Source organism: Stegodyphus dumicola, chromosome 6 (assembly GCF_044657685.1).
Source record: "Stegodyphus dumicola isolate Sdum_Otavi_A_Nest chromosome 6, ASM4465768v1".
NCBI lineage: Eukaryota > Metazoa > Arthropoda > Arachnida > Araneae > Eresidae > Stegodyphus > Stegodyphus dumicola.
This window is the reverse complement of record NC_140773.1, coordinates 46,480,301-46,507,879: the sequence shown is the minus strand read 5'-3', so window position 1 is coordinate 46,507,879 and position 27,579 is coordinate 46,480,301. Positions and strand designations below refer to the sequence as shown.

Genomic DNA, 27,579 nt, shown 5'->3' with positions numbered 1-27,579 from the left:
GGCACAAAGAAGGTTATAAGTAAGGAGATATGAGTTCAGTTAATAAAACTAGATGTAATAAAAATTTCACTTATGGTAATCATTTTCGGAGGGGCTGAGGTGTTGATTTCTAAAAATCTTCTGGAAGGCTATTTAATTTTGAAATAGTTTGCAATTAACTCTGAAAGCAGCTTTTTGTGGATTCAAGGAGTTGATGCCTCTAGAACAGTGTTTCCCTATGTGGGCTGCACGTCCCACAGGGGGCAGTTCGATTGTGAAGGGGCCAAATCGAAAATGGACTCATCCAAAGTTAAAGGGGACAAGGGACGTTCAAATTTCCAGATTTCCTTCAAGAAGTCGAATAGATTTCGTTAATGTATTGCTAATTGATATTTCTTTTAAAATATTCAAATTTATGGGACACCCGTACTTCTTTGGTTCCATACCTATAATTCTCTGATTTTTTATGCCTAATTTTATAATTTTGAATATTACAGCCTATAAAAGATGATTTATAATGAAATTTATTGGAATAATTGATCATCTTTGAACATGATATAGTCCTGTAGGTCAAAATTAAACAATTAATATATTAAATCAAAATTTTTAATTATTAAAATCTTTGCTATGACAGTATATATTTTAATAATTTGTTGTGTAGGTAATTAATTTGTATGTATATATATAAAAATTTCTTTTGAACAAATACACACAATATAAAATTCAGAATGTAGAAAGTGATAAATAATGCAATTGTTTCAACATAATTTTGTAAGAGAAAAGGACTAAAAATGAATTATGAAAAGTATAAATGTTTAAAAATACAAAGAGAGATGTGCTGAAAAATAAGTAAGGAAATTTTTACAGAAAATTATAAATAAGGAAATTTTAACAGAAGTTTCAAGGATGTTGTCACTAGTGAATAAATTAAAAACACCAGTTTAATATTTAAAGAACTTTCTGAATTGGTAAAGTACATTTTAAAATTTTCTATTTGTGTATATGTGGAGGAGGGGTTTCTCATATATCCACTTTTTATAAATAAAACAGTTGTGTTTTATAATATAAACTTTTCAAAAAATTTGTTAAACTCTTTTTTAAACTTATTAAACTATTTTAAAAACCGATTGTTTAATTTTATTAACTATTAATAACTGATTGTCCACTTTCTTTAATGAAACAGTTGTGTTTTATGATGTTAACTTTTTAAATTTTTGTTAAACTATTTTTTAAACTAGTTTAAATATTTTAAAAACTGATTATGTAGGAAGAATTGTATTAAAATGGACAAATAATAACAAAGGTTTCAGAGGGAAGATGAAAGAAATGTTAATAAGTTTGTTTGTTTAATTAATCGGAAAAGGTTGGAGGGGCTGATTAGCCGTCATGAACCTTTTACTCATGTGTATGTAAGTGTCTGGTATACAGTGGATATTTTGCCACGTGACTTTGAGTCTTATAAGCAGACGATGCTCGCCTAACTGCACATCCTTGATGTGTATTCATTATTGAAAAGCTTGATTTTCGCGTCGACCTTCATTTCAAGGTCGGAGCATAGGACTCCAAATTTTAGGGGGCTCCAAAATTATTCTGTAACTTCTTTATAGCCTTGTTTTTCTTTCATGAAAACAAGAAAAATGGCCTCTGAGAGCCAAAAAATGTTGTTCCTAAAATCCTAGATCCTTCTTAATCAGATCCTATTGAGAAGTAAAAGCCGAAAACTTAATAAGTGTGCAAGATAGTGTAGGTCAGGGGTTATTAATCTTTTTGTCCCTAAGAGCACATTCTAGAATATATTTTGGATGGCGGGCTTCATTTACTTTTCCAAGGTGACTTTATAGTTAGATAAAGGTAATAAAAACATGCACATTAAAAAAAAAAAAAAAAAAAAAAAAAAGGGGGGGTGGGGGTCAGTCGCATTTTGCTTTGTGCTGGTATCTGTGTTGGACGGAATTTCTATTTCATGCAAAATGAGAAAACTTTCACATAGAATTTTATTGAAAACTAAAACATTTTTATTGTGATCGCACAGCGGCGGGCACACGTTAAACGATCGGCGGGCACCATGGTGCCCTCGGGCATAGGGTTGCGAACCCTTAGTGTAGGTGAAACCCTGAAACATGAGAGAATGTGAAAATGCCATTATTTTCTTATTAGAAATTTCACACCTTAATAATTATTGGAAGCTTTTTAATTTGATTATATTTCAAGATATTTGCTAACTATATAACATATTTGCATAAAAATGATATTTTCTTCGTTTTAAGAAATGTGTCTGGGGTTTAGAAGTCGCTTTTCTTCTTTTCTATAGCAAATTTTCCTGTCAAGTATAAATTCATAATCCTCTGTGTAGTAAAATTGTATTATTTCAGCGCTAAATACATTTGTAATTAATTTTCTCAGTTCAGTGTGCGTAAAAAGTTTGATTGTGAACTTTATAAGATACTTTACTCGTACTTAGGATAAGAAGAAATTCAGAAATGGTATTAATTGCCGATCTCTTTTAAACAAAGTCGTTATGGATTTTGAAAAAAGGTATCGAAAACGCATTATAAAGAATGGATTGATAAAAAGGAACAGTTACTTAACTGTGTGAGCATTCGGCAATCTGAAAAGCGCCATCTCGACCTTTGTTGGGCGGTTGCGAGCATACCATCGAGCTCACCTTCGTTGCCATGGTGATATGACGCATCTCCATCCCATCTCTAGGAAGAGTTGCTGTCGTCAGAATCGAAGCTTGCCTTAGAAAGGCCACGTGAAAATATATTCGTCGCTGCTTTTCTTTGGGGGGATGTTATTACTGTAAGTAACTTTAGAAATATTGATTGTGTTGTGATTTAAATGTGATTAAAAGGAACGAAATGTTTTCCTTCCGTAATTCTTATGCTTCTTAATCCAGTACGGTATATATAAAATGTAAACATTTTTTTTGACCGAAGAATGAAAAATTGCTGATAACTTTTCATAATGTCATTAATTATTTAATTTCACTAGTAAAAGTGATTAAACATTTTAGATTACCAATCGTAGATTTTCGCTTTTATCTTTTTCGCCGATCAGGGAAAGCGCAGAGGCTGTCTCCGTTTCCATGGCAACGAGCGCGACGTACGTTTCGGGAAAGGTTGGTGATTTGGTTCATTGATTAAAACTTAAATATATTCATATGCTATTAATTTTTCTGTTTTTACTAAAATGGTTTCTTCTTTCTCAATTCCGGTAATTAATAATAGAAAGTTTGTTACTATATTTTTTTCCCTCACTTTCATGTACAAACTTGAGAAAATAAATTTAATAAACTTTTGATGACTAAAGTAAAAATCAACTTTTATATCAGTTGATATAAACGACTCTTTATATTGATTTAAACATTATCTTTAAATTATGTTTATTGTTTAGAGGAACTTGTAACACCTGTTGTAAACATTACAATTATTAGAATTAATTCAGTGATTATTTCTTGGCTTGTTCATAGATTTGACTACTTATTTTTAAATTTAAGAAATATATCTTTAATTATTATTTTCTTAACTTTAAGAACATTAAATGAAAATGGGAACTGAATATTATTCTTGGCAAACACATTTTAAAAATGGAACAAAATAACAACATTAAATTATTTTTTAGAAGTAAAAACAAGAATACTTATGTTGAGAATTTGTAATTTTAATTTTTTTTCATACTTTTCCCTCTGTAATAAATGTAGTTCTGCTATTTAAACACTTATTTCATTTATATTACTATAACTGTTTTTTTATACTTCTTGCAATATAATAAAGTTGTCAAACTGTTAACTAGATTTTTTACTATTTTTAGGAGCAATAGTACCAATGAGTCAAAAATGATCTCAACATAAACCATGCTTTCATATGTTTTCACTGCATAAAATGTAGTGGTAGAAAGTATTAAATGAAGTTAAACTTTGTTTCTTCCACCTAACCATATATTGTAAAATCAGAAGAGATGGGGAGATTAAATTATAAAAATTTCGATTTTTTTTTTCAATTCCTCTAAACACAGCTTAATGTTAATAAATGCTTGTGGCTCTTTTTGAATTTACATTTCATTTATATTAATTTTCAGATGTCTGAAAATTACTGTGAAATTCCGTTTCTCACTGAAATTGGTATTTTTACATTTAAATAATTCAACGGAGCTTCATGTTAAAAACACAAATGAAATTAGTTAAAAAATAAAATGTTTCTCATACAGAATTCAAGAAATGGATTTTAATTATTTGGAGCTACATAAGTGCAAGAAACAAAGCTATTTTATCTGAATGATAAAACAGTTGTGTTACCAAGCTAAATATTTCTTAATTTTATTAATAGAAAAAATGCCATAGAGCATGTATTCATTGAAAACATATTTACTGACAATTATTTTACAGACGTTATTTACTGAAATATTTATTTCTTGCTATATAATTACAATTTTTAAAAAATTATTTTTTTAAAAGAAATTGTTTTATTAATAATTATTAATTGATTTGATTGATTATTTTAATATATCTGGTTCTACAAAAGTTTTCCACCAAAAAATCTTCGTAATAAAGTTAGGGGAAAAAAAAACAACATGAAAGCAGTATCTATAGTGTGGGTCGTAATCACAACCCAAATCTATGATTTTCTGCCTATGTTTTGGTAGTTTTCCAAAGCCTTTGACCCAGAAACTTGGTTGCCATGAGTCCAAAAACAGATAAACCTCATTTCGCATGTCCTGTGCAGAATGGAAGCTAGCACTAACAAGATGTAACTGCAGGTGGGAAAAAAGGTAAAAGTCTAAAGGAGTGATGTCGGGGCTATGCGATGTGGCAAAAGATCATCTTTGAATTCAGCTAGTGAATGCAGAAACATGTGGTCTGACATTATCTTGATGAAACATTACTTTTTTTTTGCGCTGGAACTCAGTAGTTCGACACTTTTCCTTGGTAGCAGCATCAACACAGACTAGCATCTCGCTGTACACCTTACTGTTCAGTTTTTCTTTTTTTTACCTTTTTCAAGTTACTTTTTATGGATAATATCATGGCAATCTTGCCAAGTACAAAGCATGATCTTTTTATTAGTCAAATTGAGCTTTGCAATGCTGCTGATAGGCTCACCAAGCACAGACCAAACCCCTTTTTCAGCCTGTGAAGTAAATCTACTTTTTATCATACGTGATGATCTTGTCCAGAATTTTGTCCTTACATTAATATTCAAGCAGATTAGTGCAGGCCATTTTGTTTTATGGTAGTATTCAAAATGATTCTGTCCTCCTGTATGTATTCACAAGAAATGAAATTCTATTTGATATTTAAATGGATTGTATCTGGCTCTTGTTATTTATGCTTTTTTTATGTATATATGTCAGACTGTTTATTGGTATTGGTTTTATAAATATATAGCTGAAAAATTTCTAACTTAGTTGCATTTTTCTCATTTTCTGTATGATGTCCTTAATTTTGATATATTTTAATAATGATAATTTTTTTTGTAGCAAATAAAGTTCATTTTTTCATGGCTGTTGAAGAACATTCTGAAGAGGACAAAGCTCTCCTTGCCATGTCAGCTGGTTTAAAAAATGGCCATAATGGTGTATTTTCGCTTGAAAAATCTCCATCAGTTAATGGTTTATTAAGTGGAATACATATAAAAGAAGCAAATGGAGTTGAAGATGATGAGCTTACAAGCTTGTCCTGGTTACAGGACACTGATTTGCTTAGTAAATTTCCAATGGGAAATTATGGGATTGATGAAGAAAATCTCAGTGACAGCCCATCCAGTGATTATTTGGATGAAGCTGTTGAACATGTTACTGTCAATGGAGAAGAGGGTGAGCAAGGTGGTGATACTATATCAACACATTCGCCTTATAATCCTACTCTTCATGCAGATTCCAAGCCACCATTTTCCTTCAGTTGTCTCATATTCATGGCCATTGAGGATTCTATAAATAAAGCGCTACCTGTCAAAGACATTTACAATTGGATATTGACTCATTTTCCATATTTTCAAAATGCTCCAACTGGATGGAAAAATTCTGTCAGACACAATCTGTCGCTGAGCAAGTGCTTCCGTAAAGTTGAAAAGGAGAAAGGACAGGTACTTTTCATTCTTTAATAGATATCCAAATTAGAAGTAAAAGAAAATATACTTTTTGGTTCTTGATTAAATGTAAAGCAAAAAGCGGTATTTATGTATTATTCCATCGACCATTGGCAGAAATTTTGGCAACAGTCACCAATTGCTAATTGCTACTACAGAATTCTAAAGGACATGGCCATCCACAATTGGTACTAAATCATGCTCCTTGACCAGTCGATGGGATAATGTGTAAGTGCCTACAAAAAATGAATATCTATTTATGTATTTGTAATTTATCATATTGATGAGAGATCAAAAGTCTTCAGCTAAATAACCCTAATAATATAAACAATAGTTTGAATTTTATATTTTAAAAAACCATCTATGCATGTAACAGTGCTGTTAAATAGATATTTGAGCTTGAAAGTGTCTCGGTCATTTAAACTTACTGTTATTTCAAACAGATTTCTGCATATATCTTATCTTTTTTTTTTTTTTTTTTTTAAACCTTTCTTTTTTTTTGAAGGAAGAGAATAATTTTTTTTTTCCAAGGAAAAGAAATTCAGATCATATTCAAGAGAATAATTTTTTTTCCAAGGAAAAGAAATTCAGATCATATTCATCATTATAAGAACAGATCATCGTTGTAAGAACAATACATGCCAGATAGTTTTCTGTAGAAACCAGTGTGCAACAACTTGATACTTCCAGGAAAAAACATACTCATCGTCACAGAATTTTGATTAATTTCCCTATATGCCATTTTGACATTTTTTTTTATTGTTTATATATGAAGTGGGCCAGCATGTTCAGGGGTTGCCCTGGGTGGCAAAAACTGACATCTGACAACTGCTTCAGTTTTGAATTTTTTCTCATTCAAAAAATTTTTCAAGGAGAGAAACAAATCATAATTAGAGGGTGCTTTTGTTAGATGCAGCAGAATTTCTCAGCCTAGCTCTGTGATTTTCTGACGAGTCATAAAAACAGCATGTGGTCTGGTATTATCATGATGTGCTTCTTATTGTAAACATTGCTGGCCTCTTCTCTTTGATTGCTTATGTTTAAATTATCCATTTGCTGACAATATCTCTCTGAATTGAGCTTTTTGTTTGGTTTGTTAGACTTGCAGTGTTTTGTGTTCCACTATACACACATTTTTATATTCATGCTCAGGCTTGGTTTGTAGATGGGGGGGGGGTGTTTAGGCTTACAGTATACTCTTTTCCCAACAATGTTTTCATGGGTGATCCTTTTTTTACTACCAGTTATCATCTGTTCCAAGAAAGGATTCCCCTCCCCCCCCAATGTGCATATAACAACTCAAACAGCTAAATTTTTCTCACTGGAAAAATTCCTCTCTTATCTGAATATCTGTTCTATGATCACTGTATCTCTGAATCTATTATAGTGCTGATTATGATCACTGGATCTATTATAGTGCAAACAATATTGACTAAAAGAAACGATATCATCTACCACATCCAATTTTACAGAGAAAACCATTCTCTGCCCCTCGGTTGGTACATGATTGGGTCCTTTTGACTTCATTGAGAGGGGACAAGCCTTCAAACATCTTTAGACCAATTATAGTACAGACAAGTGATGTAATTTTTGGCGGGCAGCTGCTCTAGGAATATTTATTTGAGTACACGGTGGCCGAAATTTTCTAGCCACTCCACTAGGTAGAAAATTTTTAAAACACTTAGGAATATTTTTTCCCCAGCATTTTACTATAGACAGGTCAGTGGCATAGCTAGAGCTCTTTCTGCTTGTTCCCTGAATTTATTACCCCCTTGATAGACAAACAAATAACAAATATGAATATTTTCCTCCCATCCTTTTGTTATGGACAGATCAGTAGCATAACTAGAGTTTTGCCCCTTGTTTTCTGAATTTATCACTTCCTTTGATAGAGAAACAAAGAAAAAAGTTAAAATATAGGGCAGTAACTTTGCTTATTTTTGAAGAAAAATTTAAATTCCAACGTTGGAATTCTTGGAAGAATTTAAATTCCAACATTAGTATTATTTTGCTTTTTTTTTTTTTTTTTTCTCAAAACCCTCGATGACATAGTAGTCTACTTGATTGCTACAGTTTCTGTAATGTAGGCAGAAAGGGAAAAAAAAAAAATTGTAAAAGGCATAAACATTTATAGTTCTTATATACTTTTTAAATACGAAATAAACATATATTGTTATAAAATACTTTCTAAATAATTTTTATTTAGAAAACTGTTCTCACAACTAGCAGTGTTTACAGAAATTGTGGGAAAAGTTTGCAGTAGTCAATAGTGTTACAATATTTGGAACTTTATTCTGAGATTGTATTTTAGAATAAACTGCAAAAATTTAAAGTATCGCCCTACCATGTAACATAAGAAACTACTCTGCTAGCTGTAGGCTGACTGATTGGTGGACAAAATTCATTTGCTTATGGACTACTGATATGATCTATGAGCACAAGACCATAAACATAAAGTATGTGAAATTTTGACAATTATCTATTACTTAAGAAACGACATACACTGGTTATCATAAATTAAGGAAAAATCACAAAAATTGCGATAACTCCCTCAAAAATAAGCCAAATTGTTTAAAATTTGAATATGTTCCCAAGTAAGAGTAGCTGAGTAAAACTCCGATATGCAAATTAGTGATGCTGCACTCGGAATATGTCATCTGCAAGGAGGATAAAAGTCCATGTTTGAGAGTAAGCCCACATATTTCACTGTGATAGTGACATCAGAAATCTGAGATAGCCAATTCGTAACAATGATCTCCAGGCATCATTTGCCTGCAGAACTATGATAAAAAGCCATTGGGAGACTAGAAGCAGGACAAAGTCAAACAGAAGTGGCCAGATGGCTAAATGTGAGTGATTCTGTGGTTCATAGACTTTGGAGGCAATTTCAGATCACAGATTTGGCACCTAGGAGGTTCAGCCAAGGATGGCCAACTGCTACGACGAGCGTCGATGTCCGATATTTGACATTATGTGCACTTAGGAATAGAACCGCTACTCCGACTCTTCTTAAATCCTCCCTTGCTGCAGCCACCGGAAGGTTGGTGTCAATGTCAACTGTGCGTAGAAGGTTTCACAAAGGTGGTCTGCATGCGAGGCAAACAACCATTTGCGTGCCACTCAAGTCACGCCATAGGAGGGACTGTTTGCAGTGGGCACGACAACACATCTACTGGATGCCTGAGCAATGGAAGGCTATTCTCTTTATGGGTGAGTCCAGTTTTAGTATAGAACGCGATAGTAGGCGTTGTTTGGTATGGAGAGAACCTGGAACCCATTATCATCCGTCAAACATCCGTGAAAGAGACGCGTACGGAAGAAGCAGTGTCTGTGTTTGGGGTGGCTTCTCTTTGGTTGGACACACAGACCTCCATGTTTTTCCAAGGGGAACCGTGAATGCTCCTGTTTATAGAGATGACATTCTTGATGCTTATGTACGCCCATATGCCGGGGCAATAGGTGATGCTTTCCTGTTACAGGACAACAATGCAAGACCATACAAGGCTCACATCGTATATGACTATCTTCAACAGGAAACAATTATGCGATGGAGTGGCCAGCTCGATCCCCGGACTTGAATCCTATCGAGCACGTTTGGGATGCTTTAGGGAGATGTCTAGCTGCTTTCAATCCGCCCCCTTAGACCCTTGCCGCGCTTGCAACTGCTTTGCAGGAGCAATGGCTCTCGCTTCCTATGGAACTGATGGACTGCATAATTGAAAGAATCACACATCGCTGATTGTGCTGTATTGCTTCTAGAGGGGATTATATTCCATATTGAAGGTACTTTTATTATAGCAAACTGACATCTTCGATTTGTTCATTTTATACATGTGCTAATTTCTATACTACCATAATTGTCTGGTAATTTCTTTTTATGTTATTTGGTACCTTACTATGTGTTGTATATTGTGGGTAAGTTTTATTAAATTCTACATGTAACTTTTTCAGTAATCATGATTTTTGTGGTTTTTCCTTAATTTATGATAACCAGTATCTAAAATTAGCAATTATAATATTAAGCTTTTTTAATCTGGCATTGTTTAACGTATTTATAAGTGTACAAGATCTAAGAAATCCATTGAATTTAAGTTTATAATATATGGGATTGGCTTGCTATACACTAGTTACTTCAAGGTAATTTTTTGTGCGACATATTGTCCATGTGATTTTATATATTAATAGTTTCAAGGAATTATTGCATCTTTCTGTACATGATAAAAGTAGTTACCCTATCCAGCTGGCAACTGGAGATCCATGGTTTTAATTTCAGTATAAGCCTACTGATTTCTCATTGTGAATATGACAAAAAATATAACTAATGGTAACACCCAAACTAAAATATGAGTCAGATTTGGTCGAATAGAGCTAGTTGTTTTCCCCAGTCACTCTTAAGATAGGAAAGTGTAAAGAATAATCAAAATCCCTTATGCATGCTCTTGTGGTGTAAATGGTTAGCATATTTAACTGGCAACTGGAAGATGTGTAGTTTGAGTCCTGACAAGAGAATTGTTAAATTTTTCTGTTTCTTTGAATAATTTTAAAATTTATCAGTAGGAGGAGAACTCTTATTCATTTATGTGGCTATTTATGTTTTTGAATAATCTTTTTGAAATTTATTATTTATTATCAGATAAATGTAGTTACTTACAACATCATTTTATGATTATTCATTTATATGGCCATTTATGTTTTGAATAATCTTTATGAAATTATCAGTAGGAGCAAAACTAAGCTATTTTATTTTTAAAGAAAAAATATTAGCTAACCAATAATGAATTGCAAAATTCTGCTAATTTTTCTCTGTCTATGCAAATGAATAGAAAGACATCAACATATAAAGTGACATATCATTTGTGCATATGATTTTGAAATCATATTACAAAGTATGAGATAATCAGTGCTCTTGTAGACCAGGATAAATGCACAGCTCACATTTTATCATTTTCACATATCAAAATGTCATGTGCATGTCTATATATATATACATCCAACATTCTAAGAAAACTCTCATAACAAACAGCATGCCTTTTATAATGTAAAATTGATAACTAGCATACTATAAACAGTTAATTATATATATATATATAAATTTATTTACTAAATAATATTGATTAAATTATCTCCTAAGATTAATTATAACTTACTTTGCAGCAATTGCACAAGTAGTAGAATAACTTAATTCTACTACTTGTGCAATTGCTTATTTCTCAAATACTTCATTATTGGTATTTTCCTTTTAGACCTTTAATTTTTAATTGCTAATTTCTGAAGGTACCACTTTATTGGTATTTCTTTTTAGACATTCTTCACTATGTTTTTAATTTTGGTTTTGACTTTTACCCTTGCCTACATGAATGACGAAACACGAATTGAATGATTGAAGAGTTAGGTTTGGAGGCAACTTCCCCTTGATAAGTCTGTCTCCTGCCTGCTCAACAGTCATTCACTTATGCATTAAAAAAAAAATTTTTTTTAGATTAATTTTAATTTGCTAAATTGGGGAATTTTTTCATGGTTTGGTATTGCACTTGATTTACTTATGCTATCTAAATTTAAATGATATTGTAGATTAGTTCAAAAATTAAATCTTTTATATGTTTGCACATTTTTTAATTAGTTTAACTTTAAATTTGCTTTTTTACATATATACGTGTTTGTTAAAATATATATGTATATTAGTTTGCAGATAAGCAATTATTATTTTTTTATTACTAATACATTAAAAATACTACTTCATGAAGAAACCCTTAAATAGTAAAGTAGTATCATCTTGCTAAAAAATCTTAGTTCAAAACAATAAGTTATACGGTATATGCATAAAAGTATTTTGTAGGTTAAATGACTTAAGTTTGAAATTTACTGCTATTTCTATAATTCATGATTATTAATAAGTCTCATTTATTATATATCAAATTATCACAATCGATTTTTAAAACACATGCTTCTTTCACTGTTAAAAATTTTCATTTAATATTTTATTAGTAATAAATAATGAATCAGTTTGAAAGATGCAGTGGCTATTTATTTTTGTGGTACCTCATAAGAATATAGTATGATCATTGTTTTTGAAACAGATTCATTGTTTTACCTCCCCCCAAAATTATAAAGAGCTTTTTAATTTAAACTTGTGACATCAATATTTTGTTGAAAACAAAATGTATTAACTATCAATAATTAGTTTTAAACTGTAATAAGAATACAAGTGAAAATAATTTGTAAAAGCATCATAATAGTTATAAAATTTTTATGCACCCCCTTTTTTTTTTTAATTTTTTTTATTTTAACAGTAGTGTGAATTTCACTTAATAATGAAAGATACTGAGTTCACAATATTATAAGTAAGGTGTTTGACTGCTATATTTTAAAATTAACTTGATGTTTGTTTCACATAAAATAATTTGACTCTTCTCAGATGTCTATGTGTTATTAATTGATGAAAAAACATGTAGTAGAAAAAACACTTTATGAAAAATTGGAAAAATATAATTTCTTTCATTGTAGACGGAAATATCTATCTGGTTGGAATGAAAGTTTTCTACCAAAAATGTTCTAAATAAAGTTAGAAATTAAAGTAATTAAATAAAGAGTACCTTTAGTGTAGTACCGTAACTTCTGCTAGCTATTCTCCATTATTTGAAATGTAACTATGTATCCAAAACTGTGGGGGTGTGTTTAGTACCCTTAGTGTTTGCCAATTAAGAAGATATATGCTAAGAAATTTGTCATCCAAAATTAAATGCTTAACTACCAAACAGGCCATGCTTCTTCCAAAATTTCATCCACCACACCAAAATTTCCAGGCATCTATTCTGCAGTTTTTTTTTTTTTTTTTTTTTGGTCATGAGAAAACATTGATTGGTTTCAAGGATCTAGTGATGTACCAAGGAAATTATTATGCATATATATATTATGTATGTGTGTGTGTGATATGTTTGTTGTTAGTGATGACTTGAGGAGAAAAGGTACCCATTATTTTTCTTGATCACAGCTGAGATATTGTCCCATACAAATAGGATATGTGATAGAAGAAGAAACATCCAGACATTGAATACTGTATAGATAACAAGACACATGATTTAATTTTCTTGAAGAATAATTTCTTAATATATATTTTCGTTTCTTCACATCTTTGTGGGTGCGACAAACCCTATAATTCTCTGTACTCTGATCACATTTTAAATAATAGAAGGTACTGCTAATCAAGAAGATTTGAGTTACCCAGGCCCCAGCAAGTAGAAAAAAGTGAATGCAGTCTTCAGCATGGCCTATAAATAAGACCAGAATCCTTTGTTTAAATCTGGAATAGTGATTGGTCATGACTTTTACAGCATTATGGATGCAAATGAAAGTGATGAAGTGCAGTACAGATTCTTTGAAGGGGATGTAGCTAAATTAAAATCAGGAAGAAAAAGGGTTATTGCTAAATTAAATTACTAATTTGTCAGTAATTTTTCTTTCATAGTGTTACATTTTTTTTTTCCTCTTCACGTACGGGTTCGTAGATTTAGTGTGAATAACGACGACACTTGATGAAGTATCGAAACACAATTTATTAGCCAGTATTATTCAAGACAGCTCCAATAACACATTTACAGTCGAAGAAATACTGTGAACACCCTGAAACAATCAGCGAAACAGCCTCCAGGCTATTAGGCTATAACGGTGGAGGCACCTTCACGGCAAAGCACTGGGTACAGCTCTTGACTCTGCTCGGTTGTTCTCGAAACTCTACATACTCTCGAGACTCTCCACGATGCAACTCGCGATGTACTCAACGATACACTAGAGTTTAACTTCCTACTTGGTTCGGTTGTTCTCGGAGGTCAACACATCCTAAGATAAAACTCGACGATGCACTAACTCTTGATACACTAAAAAACTCTTGATGCACTCAACGACCAACTTGGCACTAGACTTCGAGACACTCACTAACTGTCTGACTATCAGCTGATGAGATGAGATGCTGACTCTCTGAATACCAGCAGGGTTTATATGGCTTTTGGCTTGTGTTTGAGAACATTCTGGGCTAAACCAGTAAGAATTCGTTTCAGAAGGTTCCCTATTCGTCTATGTTATATTGCCAATTTTGGCACCAAATGTTGGCGAATGGGTAATTTCTCACCAAATATGGCAACCCTGTCTTCCCTTTCCATTTTCTGGCAACCCTAAAATCTGCTTTGTGGGGAAGCCATTTTAACCTGGCTGGACATTTCGTAACAATATTTTATATTTTGTATACACACACATATGAAAAAGTTGTTTTCAAACTAAGTTAATTTAAGATCATACAACATTATATATATATATACAGGGTGATTATAATTAAAGTTTAAGTTTCAAACCGCTATAAAAAAAGAACCACTCATGAAAATGACGTCAAATTTGAAAGGAATGTTATTGAAGAAGGGGGAAAGCGTATGGCAGAAGAAAAAATTTAGTTTCAAAAGTTAGCAACAGATGGCGCTGCAAGCGAAAGAAGACTTAAATTAAAATTTTAGTTAAATTTCAGTGTTATAAAGCCACCAGGTACCAGGCTGTTCCTCATTTCGCGTCTCAGACGTTCGCCATGGGTGTTTCGCTGCAGGACCGCGCTCTGCTGGTAAAGCTGTATTACAAGAATGATGATTGTCAAGAGTAGCTCTGCAAAAATTCAGGACACTGAAGGGTATAAAAGAAGGCGTTGGTCCAATGAGTGTCCTAGGTCTAAAGAAAATGATGCAAAAATTCGAAACGACAAGTTCGCTTGATATGCAATCTGGTAGAGGGAGAAAACGAGTGCATTCGACGGTAGTTGAAGAAGTGGCCACAGCATTACAGGAGGGGTCGGCCGGTGGTGTGCAACCGTGCAGTGCACGAGGAATTGTCCGAACATTGGACAGGCCTATGAGCACAGTGCTGAAAATTGTGCGAAACATTCTGCAATGCTATCCGTACAAAATTGGCCATGTGCAGGAGTTGCTTCCATCTGACCTGACAGCTAGGGAGACGTTTGCGTTAGAATTCCTGGCTCGCATGGAAGTGGATAATGAATGGCCGTGGAAAATTTTGTGGACAGATGAAGCCCATTTCCATCTGACAGGATACGTGAATACCCAGAATTGTCGAATATGGGCAACAGAAAATCCACTGGCAACGCACCCCGTACCACTTCTTCCTGAAAGGGTCACGGTATGGTGTGGCTTTACGGCATCATTCATCCTACAACCATATTTTTTCGAGCAAACGGGTGCTTCCGGTCCTGTTCCCGCAACCGTCACTGGTCAGAGGTATGCGTCTCTTTTGTGCAATCACGTGATTCCAGGTCTGCAACAGCATGGATGTGTGGATGAAATCATTTTTATGCAAGATGGCGCTCCTCCGCACATTGCACATCCCGTGAAACAGCTGCTGAGGCGCCATTTCGGAAATGCTCGAATTATCAGCCGTCATTTCCGTACATCCTGGCCATCCCGATCGCCTGATCTTACTCCGTGTGATTTCTGGCTGTGGGAGTATCTGAAGGATGTTGTGTTCCGTGCTCCAATTGCAAATTTAGCGGAATTAAAGGCACGCATTTCGCAACACATTCTGAACATCACCCCGGAGACACTGCGATCCGTTGTGGAACATGCTGTTTGTCACTTTCAACTTGTTGCACACAACGGTGGACACCATATTGAACGTGTTTTGCGCCAGTCTCGCGACAGTTCCGAACTTCTTTGATGAATGGTTCTTATGCGGTATGTCACCGCAAAACTCTTGAAACCGATTTGTCCCTTTCGATGTGATATGTACAGTCATGCAAATAAAATTATTCAACAATTCTAATTTGTCAATGCGTTTTAATGTGTAACTTCCACCTTAGCCATTGTTTTACGAATCATTTCTCGTTTCTCGTCGTGATTCTGCCGCTTACAGCGCCATCTGTTGCTAACTTTTGAAACTAAAATTTTTCTTCTGCCATATGCTTTCCGCCTTTTTCAATAACATTCCTTTCAAATTTCACATCATTTTCATCAGTGGTTCTTTTTTTATAGCGTTTTGAAACTTAAACTTTAATTATAATCACGCTGTATATACAGTTAAAGGTCGTTAATCTGGACTCGTCAGGACTTCGGCAATTCCAGATTATCAATTTTTCCGGATTATAGATCATCAGTTTAAATCTGGTAAGATGGCATGCAGAAATTATAAAATTAAAAATATGAAATTTATGAAATAAAGAACAATTATGATCTAAAGGGTATTAAAATTTATATAAAAAAGCTTAATATTTATTTGTTTACTTTATTAAACATTTCTTTCAATGTAAGTTGTTTAAATTGCTTCGTTTTTTATGTGATAATACATTCTCTTTAATTCTATACAGTGACATAATTTCTTGTTCAGTTACAAAGTTCCACTGTTCAAGTCCTATAATTGCTGTGTCTACCAACTAATTTGTCAATCGAAATTTTTTCGTTTTCAATAACCTCTGTCACTTTCTTCTCTATTGGAAGCGAATTATAATGACGAGGAATTTGATTTAAATCATATCAAAGACGGAGTACATCGAGATGAAATACTACATTTAGTAAGGAATAATAAGCCAAATAAAATAAAAGCATCTGCCCTGATAAGGATAGTGCTGACAGATCAACTTCCAATTCATTGCGCGCTGTGGTGTTAAAGATAAACAAAGTTTAGATAAACATACGTTAAAGTTTAGATAAACAAAGGATATGCCTTTATCCATTTTTTGCAGCAATTCTACTTTTTGCTTAATGGACTCCGAAACATACTTTCGCTTTGTAGATCCATTGCACATTAGTAAATATAAATCGGAAATTCTATTTGACATAATCGAAAGTTCAAGCTTACTTTTATAAAATTGCTCTAACAGTCTGCAAAAAATAATAAGCCGGATTCAATTAGAAGATTAAGGAACAACGCAATCTGCAACATTAACTGAAATAGATAATTAGATAATTTTAGCTTAGCTTATACCGTCCGTTATACATTAAATGTGCACTCGTAAACGTATTTTGCGCACACGCACAAGCATATTCGCAGCCGTAAAGGTCTTACGCGCATGCGTCAACGTGATGCATGCGCAGAAAGTTTGTAGCTTTGAGGTCCGGATCATGGGTGTCCAAATTAACGACTTTTGACTGTATATAAATGAATAAATTCGAAGTAAATAGCAGTTCAAAACCTAATCCAGTTGTGGTCTGATAGCAGCAATAAAAGAGACAGTTTACTTTGTTTTTTAAAGATTATTTTAACTTTAAACTTGAATTTGTGCTTAGTTCAGAAGCAGGCTGTTTCATTTATTTACTTCTTTCATTGCTTCAGCCCCCTGAAGATAATGCAGCAAAGGATGTAAATTTCCTTTTCGGAATAAATCAGATTAAAAAATCAAAATAACCAGAAGCACATTGATAAACTAAGACAAAAATATAGCAAAACAAAATGAAAGTACTTTTATTGATTTTGTAAGATTATTTTTAAATTTTAAACTTTACTTTATGTTTTTTTTCAGTTCAGAAACAGGTTGGATTAGGTTTTGAACTGCTGCTGGCCATTAAAATGGCAACACCATGAAGGAAAGCAAATACAAAAAAGGTATTTGTTGGCAGTAATGGCAGTTATTTGTAAACAGTATGACATGAAGCTAAAATGACCAAATTTGTAAGCAGTTTAGGAGTTTACAGGAGTGTGAATTTAGTAGAAACACCTCTGGCAGCTAAAAACAGGGTTTGCACGATCCTTACGAGTCTTTAAAATTCCTTAGGGTTTTTTTTTTTTTGGGAACGATTTTTGGTCCTTAAAAGTTCTTAATTTCACCCAAAATCGGAAGAAGGTCCTTAATTTTAATCATCTGAAATTTCTATCTGTTTCTACAACTGCCATTTTGAGTGTGAATTAGCATTTTGGAGGAACATTTTTGGCAATTCACTGATAAATATGGTTATCTTTTGGATGGATAAACGGGTTCGTGGATTATAATTTGATTTCTAATATAAATGGTGGAATACTTGAGCTTCTAAGCATGAAGTGAAACATAAGTATTTCGAAATTATTTCATTTTTTTCTAACGGAGAACTTTTAAACACCTTTTTGCTTTTGGGGATGTGAATTCTTTAAACTGCTCTAAATTTGGTATCTTATCAACATTTTGGCGATTTTAAGATGAGTTTCTAAAAAAAAATTTTTGATTCTGAGATCTGGGATTTTAAAAAAAATATTGTAACATTTAACAATTAATAAATATCGTAATGATTAATATATTGAAATTATATTTTAAAAATAACAATAAAATAAAACTTTTATTTTTCGATGTCTCATTATAAAGTTCTATTTTGGCCACTTATTATACAATATTTTGAATCTGAAAAATAAAGTATAATACTATAAAGCCAATTTACGAAACAGCTCTTAGCAAAAGCAAAATAGCTATGTAATTATTTAAAATGTGTTTTGAATTTTTTTCATCATAAGAGTTTTTCCCATGTAATTGTCTCAGAATGTTCAGAATTCTGAGAGTATGCATCAGTTTTCTCTGTAAAATTCATTTTACACTTTTCCCCTCTAATTTTTTTTTTTTCAAATTATTTCTGACTTTTTGGTGTTACAGAATCAGTAGGGGTAATTTTTCTTTAGGCTTTTAGACATTGCAGCGTGGAAAGTTAAAAAGGATTTGAAGGCAAGTCTTATAGACCCATGATTCTAGAAGATTCCAGAAAAATGTGACAAAATGAAAAATGTCCCCTTGGTATTAACACATAATGGATGTATTTTATAGAAAGTTTGTGATGAAATTTTTGCTTTTTGGAGAACGTCTAGAAGAACAATTGAACACGTGATATTTGAATGTTTTACTTCTGATACTAGAATCGTTTTCTTAACATGTTTATCTTCCTTTTATTTTCTCTATTTTTTACTAGACGCAAGCACGGAAAATATTAAAAATACTTCTAATCACATGGACAGGAATTATAGAAAGGCATTTTTTTATTAATAAATAAATTGAATACTGACAATTTAAGATTAATTTGTCTTAATGCATCATACATAGGGCTGGCGCTAGGCATTTTCCCACCTGATGCAATCTGTATGGATCCTAAATTCTGCTGCCTTGTGCGTTTCTAAATTATGCTTCCAGTGCCTGCTCTAAATTCTAAAAGTTTTGCCATTTCTAGATTTTGTTGCTTGGTGTGTCACTGAATTCTAAAAATTATGCCACACCAGCTCTGTAACCGGCCCTTACCATACATATTTCATATTTTTTCTGAAAGTTCATATTACTAAAGAAATGGTTCACTGATTAGCAGCTTTTTCTCTATACATTCTAAATGGATTTAGTTTTTTTAGAATAACAGAAATCTTTAATTAAATCCAAAAATTCTAAAATGAAAAGAAAACATGTTGAAGAAAGAGACTAAATGCATAAAGAGAAAGAAAATTATTCTTCAAAGATATGTACAGTTATTATTATGTAAATTACCCAGTTGTGTATAATTTCAGCCTTTACTATAATTTCCCCACTATTTCCTCACAAGAATGCAAATCACTGAGACAGTTTTTAAACTGACGTTTTTGGAGTGTAAGACAGTATGTGTTTCTGACCTCCGCATGTTCGGTGCATTAGTTCCTGCTAGCTTCGATAATTTGTAATTATTAGTTTTTTCATTTCGCTGCTGACATTTGAATTGGTTATGACAATAGAGTTACTGAGCCAGCTTATAGTCTTTGACCACTAGTTCATATTTTTAGCTTGAATTTTACTGTTCTTGTTTAATTACATCACCGTGAATTGCAACTGATTTTGTTAGCATAAAAATATGCCTTTATGTTCCAAGTTCTTTTTAAATAAGAGGCTTATGACTTTGTAGTTACTTTCAAAAGTAGTGATAATTTGCTTCACACCTGCCGGGTGGGGGGGGGTTGGACTATTTAACTGTTACCATATGAAGTGAACCCTCATAGGTACATTGTGGACAGTTTGACAAGTTAGGAGATAAAGCACGCAGAAACTAGTGAGAACAGTGGTTTGCATATTGAGACAAATTTTTAATTGTTAGAAAAGGTCCTTAAAGAGAAGGAAATCAGTATAAATTAGCCAAAATGTCTGGGAAGGCTTCAAATTAAAAGGACGTTTAAATATTTTGTATAATGTGTCCAAATATAGTTTATCCAAATAAAGTTTAAGAATCAATCTCATAAATTACATGTATTTTAAACTGTCAAATTGTATTAGATTGTGATTTTAATACTGCTTTTTTAACAAATATTGTTAAAAAATAAATAAAATTTGATAGTGGCCTTGTAAATCCATAACGTCTAAGGTTATCTAACTACCTAATTTAATTATTTATAACAAACTGCTTACCCTCAAAAATCATCTTTTCATATTAATGCAAGTTATCGCCTTTCATTAATCCTTACCATGGTCACAAGATAAGACACAAAAGTGTAAAAATTCATGTGAAACTTATTCTTCACATCTAGCGAGACTTATCACTTACTTGTCTAGTGGGATTTAGACAAGTAATACAAAACAACTTATCACCTCTGGTGCTTTAGTGACATAAAATCTACTTGCTATTTACTAAACCTCTAGATTGAGCAAAAATGTGACAAAATGAGACATTAAAAAAAAGTCAACATAAAACTAACTGTTAGTAAAACGTAAATAAAATGTCACTTATCTTCTTTTAAATAAGCCCAGCTATTGTAAGTGTAAAATATGAAATGCTACTTTATAAATTTCATGAAGTTTATTTTATTCTCAAACTTACTAATAATTATGTTAATTAAGTTATGTTTAATAATAATGCATCCTAATTACGGATCTATTTTGTTTTTAGGATGGTATTACAAAAGTAAAGTATAGATAATATTTTTAATTGAATTTATTCAGTTTCCATTTGCTCATAGGTCCTTAATTTGTTTCATTAATGGTCCTGAAAAGAAGTACTTAATTTTCATGTGCAGAAATTTGTACGAACCCTGTAAAATGGCCCTTACCTGGTTAGCCATGGAGTTGAACTGGGCTTGGATGACAGAAACAGGCAATTCATTGCATGCTACTTCAAGTCTCCTCCATACTTCATCAACCATATTAGCTGGAGAGGGGTGTGTGCCAGTCTCTCATAAACCCATGACCAGATGTTTTCGATTCGATGGGTGACAGATATGGACCATGCAGGCCAGGTCAGCAATCAACCTGTGTATCGAGGAAGGTCAGAACACGATGTGCAATATGTGGTCTTGCATTCTTATTGGCAGATGGCGTTTGGCAGGCCTCAAAGATAAGGCTCAACCACTCACGTAAGATGTCAAAAAGGTACTGATCTGTGTTCAAATTACCTTCAATCCGAACTAGAGATGTGCATGTTGTTTACTCAACGGCTGCCCAAACCATCACACCAGGTGCAGGGCACCTATGCCAATATCGAATGCAAGCAGGCTACATGAGGTTTCCTCGGAGCCTCCACACATGTATGCGGCCATCAGAATACTGCACACAGAACCGGGACTTGTCTGAAAAGATGACATTGTGGCACTCCTGTATCCAGCTTTGTCCTTTGGTACACCAGAGTCACCATCTCTCTCTATGCTGCATTGTCAAAAGAAAAAGAAGTATTGGTTGACGTGCTGAATGTCAACACATTGTATGAGCATATACTGAGCATGCTGCAAACCTGCCCATTTCCTAATTAATGGTCCGATGTGTGCTTGTGTGGTTTTGCAGGGCTGAACTCACAATATGCCTATTCTCTTGGCCTTAGTATAGGGAGGGCGTTGATATCCTGCGTGCCGTTCAGTGTTACCCTCAGCAACCCTTTGATTCCATACTCATATGACAGTGGTTGGATGTCGACCAGTGCTGTGAGCGATATCACAGAATGATAATCCACACTCTCGATAGGCAATGATCCTGCCTCTATCGAATTCCAGCACTTGCTGATAAGCAATTCTTATTTGAGGCATAACACTGTATTCTGACCAAACTCCGAGCTTACAAAGTGCATACCGAGCGAGAAATCTATTGTACAACTTTTCTTTTATGCAGTGCTTCAGATGTTGTTTCTTCCTCCTGCACTGTCTAAATACACTGAAATACTAATTATTGGCATATTATTCCAACTTCTTCTTTCTTTCATCTGATTTTGACATTCGTCAGAACAATCCTTCGTGGTGTTGCGTGGTGGACTATAAAAACCCTCTGCAGACGGATGTGTCATATAAGCCTCAGTCCCAAATGTTGCTAGCAGCCGTGTGATGCACTGGTGCATTACCCACTGCATTGCACTGGTGCAACGCACTGTCTCCAAGGTGAGTTGCGTTAAGCGCCATGCCATTTCGTAAGAGGATTAGCTGCTGATGCATATTTGATATGTCCATCCTGAAGGAGTTAATGCTGTGCAGTGTGTATATATTTGTGAAGATATAATTTAGTTCCTTGCAGTAATTTGATGAGATGAGTGTTTGACTAGGGAAGACATTGTTTTGCAGTCGCAAGTGGATTGAGGTTAGAAGATCACTGAAAATATCAATTACATAGTAGAAAATGCGGAGAATTTTCGAAGAATTACAAAAGCATCTGGTAATCCAAATATCTCTTTATTATATCTTGATTGCCCTATGGCATGACACATCACATTGGGGGCCAATCTGCACCTCACAGTTTTGATGATGAAGAATTACAGAAGCAGGCAAGGAAGAGACATCCTTTAGCTAGCAGAGAAAGTAAGCAGTAAGCATCCTTTAGTAAGCAGAGAAAGAGAGAGGGTAGTTGGATTACAATGACATTTATAGTAAAATATATAGTAAATTAATCTGATTGGCTGAAATTTTCAGGCAATGCAGAAGTCTAAGATGACATAATGTGAAATTAGTTTTCAGTTATGATGCAGTTTCAAGAAAGTTATTACTTGAGAGGAAGTACTCAAATTAAAAAAGGAGCAATTAAGAGGCTTTTTAAATTGTAATTTTTATTTATATATTTTTATCTTGCATATTCCTCCATTCAAGTTTCTTTTTACAAATGGTGGGCACTCGCCTATAACGGCATTAGCCGCTACTAAGGCCAGAAGTGGTAGCCATTTTATTGTGGAGGCACCTAATAGGCAGCCACTGTTACCTCCTATGAAGAGACAGACAATTTTACATCCATGCCTTCTCTGGGTTTCGTACCCGGGCCCTTTGGTATCGCAGTCAGGCTCCCCTAACCACTATACCGTCTGGGTGCCCCCCTTCAAGAATCAATATAAAATCAAAATATTTCAATTATATATATAGGATATTCTAGTAAAATTAGTACTTATTTATGCATTCTAAAACAAAATCACATGTTCTTATTGCAGATTAGTGTAATAATTAATATACAGAAACAAACAAAATGCAGTATAAATAATAAACTTTGATGAGAACTAGCAAGTCCTCTACAAGCGAATCAACATAACAACTTGCTGATGGCTGTGGGATGCATAAATGCAATCATATATAAAAACCTACAATCCTTATACAAAGTAACTGGCTTTTAGCATTGTATATTAAAAAAAACCTCGAAGTTTTTATTTAATAGTTATGGCCATAAAATTATTCTGCTTAAATTGTACTTGAAATAAATAAAAAAATTAAAGACACAAAATTAAAAATTTAAGTTAGACAAAATTGTATGATCAAGCTATATCTAGGAAATTTGGGAAACAGAAGCTAACATTGCTCCACAGTAATAATTTAGAGAAAAATTTCAAGTCTAAAATAAGCCAGATTTAAAAAAAAAAAAAAAAAAAAAAAAAAAAATCAAATTTGCATTAAAATTATCATAATTTAATTAAATTTTAAACTTTAATTTGTGTTTTTGTCTGTTCAGAAACAGGTTGGATTAGGTTTTGAACTGCTTTTAACTTTGTATTTATTTATATATATATGGTTTTTAAACATAAGTTTTTGTTTTAATGTACATGCACATGTGTGTTTTTTGAAGCTGAATGATTTTCCAGTAATAACTTATGCAGAAAATTTTAGAATTAATGAATACGGAATGCATTCTTCAGACTGGATGTTGTAGTTATATGTAAAATGTATAGTAGCATATGTATATGCATATTTATGATCATTTGTAGATGAGCGAGTAAAGATATATTTGTCGTTGTTGAATGTCTGGAATATTGTATGTTTATTTGTAACATAAAATATCACTCTTGTCTTAAATGTATTACAGGGGTGTGATTAAAATTAAGAGTGATATGTTTATTTGAGGGCAAAAAGGTATGTTGTTTTTTTATTATGGAAGTTATGTTGATTTTATGATATACGCAAATGAATTTTCTTTTGCATAACTGTATGATAACTGTATCATAACATACCCTAATTTAAAAATACAATACATTTGAACTCGTTAACTTGAATAATTATGTGAATTAGCAGATGGCTGTCCTTTCTTTTAAAGTGAGTATGATTATATTATCTGAAAACGTATTTCTAAACTAAAGAAGAAAACAAATAGCAGAGCAAAAATAAAGAAGTTTAATTAGAATTATTAAAATAAGTACATGGTTGAAATTTTACAGTATTGCAAAAGGTAAGCGAGTTTACTCCAAAATGCAAAACACTGTGTTGCCAAAACTTTTAAACTAAATTATATATTATTATATCTATTATTAACATGCATAACATTATTATCCTGTGGTTTATTATTTGTAGATTTATTCTTTTATCATTTATTTTCTGAAATGCTAGCAGCATATGCTTATATTGTTTTAAACATTGGTGTTGTATAGGAATTTTTCAGACTTAAAAGATGCTGTTAACAGAACGTATGCTGCTGACTTTGTTTGTTCATGACTATCTTTTTTGGGGGGAAATTATAAAATACATGAAATCGTAATAGAAAACTGAGTGGTTGTTGGTTATTCGGTACCCACTTATACTGCCAAAAATATCATCCATGACTATGATTCCTGTAAGTGTTTGGCAGCCCTAGAAACTGTTCTGGATTTTTCTTACAAAGATGAAATTTTTATTTCTTTATATTTCCATTTTTTTATCAAAGCTATTTATCTGTTTTTTGGAGAGGTGCTAGTAGAGGGTAATGCCTTCTTTTTTATTTTAATTGGTATGCAAATAGTGTAATGCATGTAAGGATTAGCAGAATGGAAGAATAAGTGGTGTCATTGTGGTATGTCTCATCATCACTTGTCTTATTTATCTGAGTTCACTTAGAAGCAGAAACTAGCTGCATTAACAATCTGTTTAATGCCATTCTGAATGAAATTATTGAACATAACACTCTGGAAATCAATAAATTGTTCATTAGTGTATTGGTGGGTACAAGATAATTAGCAGGTACCAAAACTGTTTCATGATTTGTAATTAAAACTGCTATTTTTTGTTGCTAGTACTATTATTTTATGTTAGTTTTATGAATGGAAAATCCTTTAAGTTTTCCTATCTGTACAAAGTGTATTAATTATATTTTTCCTCCCTTAGAATGTAGGAAAAGGGTCATTGTGGTGTATTGACCCTGAGTTCCGTCCTAATCTTATACAGGCCTTACAAAAAGCTCCTAGCATGGCAAATGTGGAATTCAGTCATTTTTCTTGTATGTCACCTTCTTATTGTCAGAATGGAAAATTAGAAAGGTTTGTGAATTTTCTGAAATTTGAAGCATTGAAAACAATCTTTCTGAAATGTTATGAACTGACTGAAATTCTCATATAAAGTGAAAGGTTTTATTATGAAAACAGTTTTATGACACTATATAATTTTTTCTATCATGCATACTTAATCTTTAGTTGGTAAATGTTTGAACTTAATATTGTTGTTCTGATTTTCACAATTGCTGTCAAAATTTCAGAAACGGCCCTTAAGTTGTTAAATTGAATACAATCTAAATTAGTCAATTTTAGGGGTGGTGCTTTTGAAAAGATTGTCAATTCATTGCCAGTATTTAATAATATTCTAAGAAATACTGAAAGGTGGTAACTAAAAGATGCTCCACTGTATTTTAATCTGAGTTGAAATGTTTTCGGTTTTAGGACATTATGGGGCAGTTTGGGCTAACAATATAAGGTAAAGGCTTAATAAAAAAATCTGATGTGTACACCACATGACTTGCTTGTACGGAATATTAAATTATACACATTATTTCTTGCATTTCATTTAAACTTATTGGATTTAATTAAATCTACTTCGTCAACAGCGCATAAACCACAGTAGAATAAATGCATTCTTTAAAAGTCACTCTATTTGTTTACCATACCATAGCGACACTCTGGCGCTAGATTCACTTAACAGTATTATATTTCGTTCATATTATAATTCAGAATGCACAAAATTTATATCATTTACAGAATTATCTAATTGTTGCCACATGTTCTATTCAAATACTATGATAAAGCTAGAACGATGTATAAAAGAAATTAAGCAAACAAAACAACAACCACCAAAAAAAAAAAAAAGTTTTTCACAGACGATTGAGTATATTTCATTCAATTAATTCAGTTTTCACTTCGCAACAAGGCAAAAATTACATAAAAACTAAAAATATCTTAATTAAAAATTACGAAGTAAATCTTAAACGCTTATTTCCTCGAAAAAATTCCAGAAAGATTAAGCATGATTTAAATAATAAATGAAGGCGTTATCTTTGTTGTTGCGAAGCTAAGTTTCTCCAGATTGGCAACAAATCTGCTATTCTGCTCTTTCAAATGTAAACAAGAGCAATGGCCGCCATCAAAAACATTATTAGGCTTAGCGGCACTTAAACAATTTTAAAATTGTTGATAATTCTACAACTGTTTCATGCAGATTAACTAAAGGCATAAAAAACTTAACCGGAAGATTAAGAATAACATAATTCAATCATTTTAAAGCAAAAAAATGCACAATTTACCAACATATAAGAATACAAAACGCTGAGCTCAGAGCCAAGCAACAGAGTGTGTGTATGTGTATATTTATATACTTTTATTATGGCTGATTGCAACCAAAAAGGAGTTTTTGAGTTACGTGAGATATGTATGTATGTACCGTTGTCACGAAAAAAATATCTTTTGAATCCATTTTAACTCAGTTTATAATTTGTTTAGAGAAAGAGAGTCCTTTATTCTGTCCTTACGTACAGTTGTCATGCAAAAACGTCGTTAAATTGCATTTGATAGCGATCAAAATGGATATTTTCATTGAAATATGGTACCCAGACTTTTTCATGATTACAATACTTCCTTTAATTCGTACAAGGAAGTAAACAGTTGTTATATTGCACTAATTTTAAATCAGGATGTCATATGTATTAACCAGAAGTGTCCCAGGTTCTTGTTTTCTGGTTTGGCAGCAAAAAATTATTTACCAGTTGGTCGTTCCTTGGAAAGAATGTATTTATATTGAAATGTTTTTATGCATTTTCTTTTTAGGTGTAGGCTTACCCACTAGTATAATATTAAAAAATATATGCATAAAAGCTGCGCCTTTGTTTACGCATGTACTTTATGCACTACTTAAATGTAAAACAAATTGTTAATATATGCAAACATATTCA

The 27,579-nt window shown here is 32.6% G+C and overlaps 1 protein-coding gene across 3 annotated transcripts in view; it reads left to right on the top strand.

Moving 5' to 3' along the window:
• LOC118183539 (forkhead box protein N3-like) overlaps positions 1 to 27,579 on the top strand; it is a 109,115-nt gene that overhangs the window by 57,345 nt on the left and 24,191 nt on the right. For 2 of the 3 annotated variants that reach the window (XM_085818277.1, XM_085818276.1), the window contains exons 3-4: positions 5,458 to 6,062; positions 25,530 to 25,681. In XM_085818277.1, the coding sequence (XP_085674403.1) occupies positions 5,478 to 6,062; positions 25,530 to 25,681 (737 nt within the window). In that variant the 5' untranslated portion in view covers positions 5,458 to 5,477. Of the gene's footprint in view, positions 1 to 1,324; positions 2,782 to 5,457; positions 6,063 to 25,529; positions 25,682 to 27,579 lie in introns of those variants that run through there. The other variant, XM_085818278.1, reaches the window with a different exon arrangement.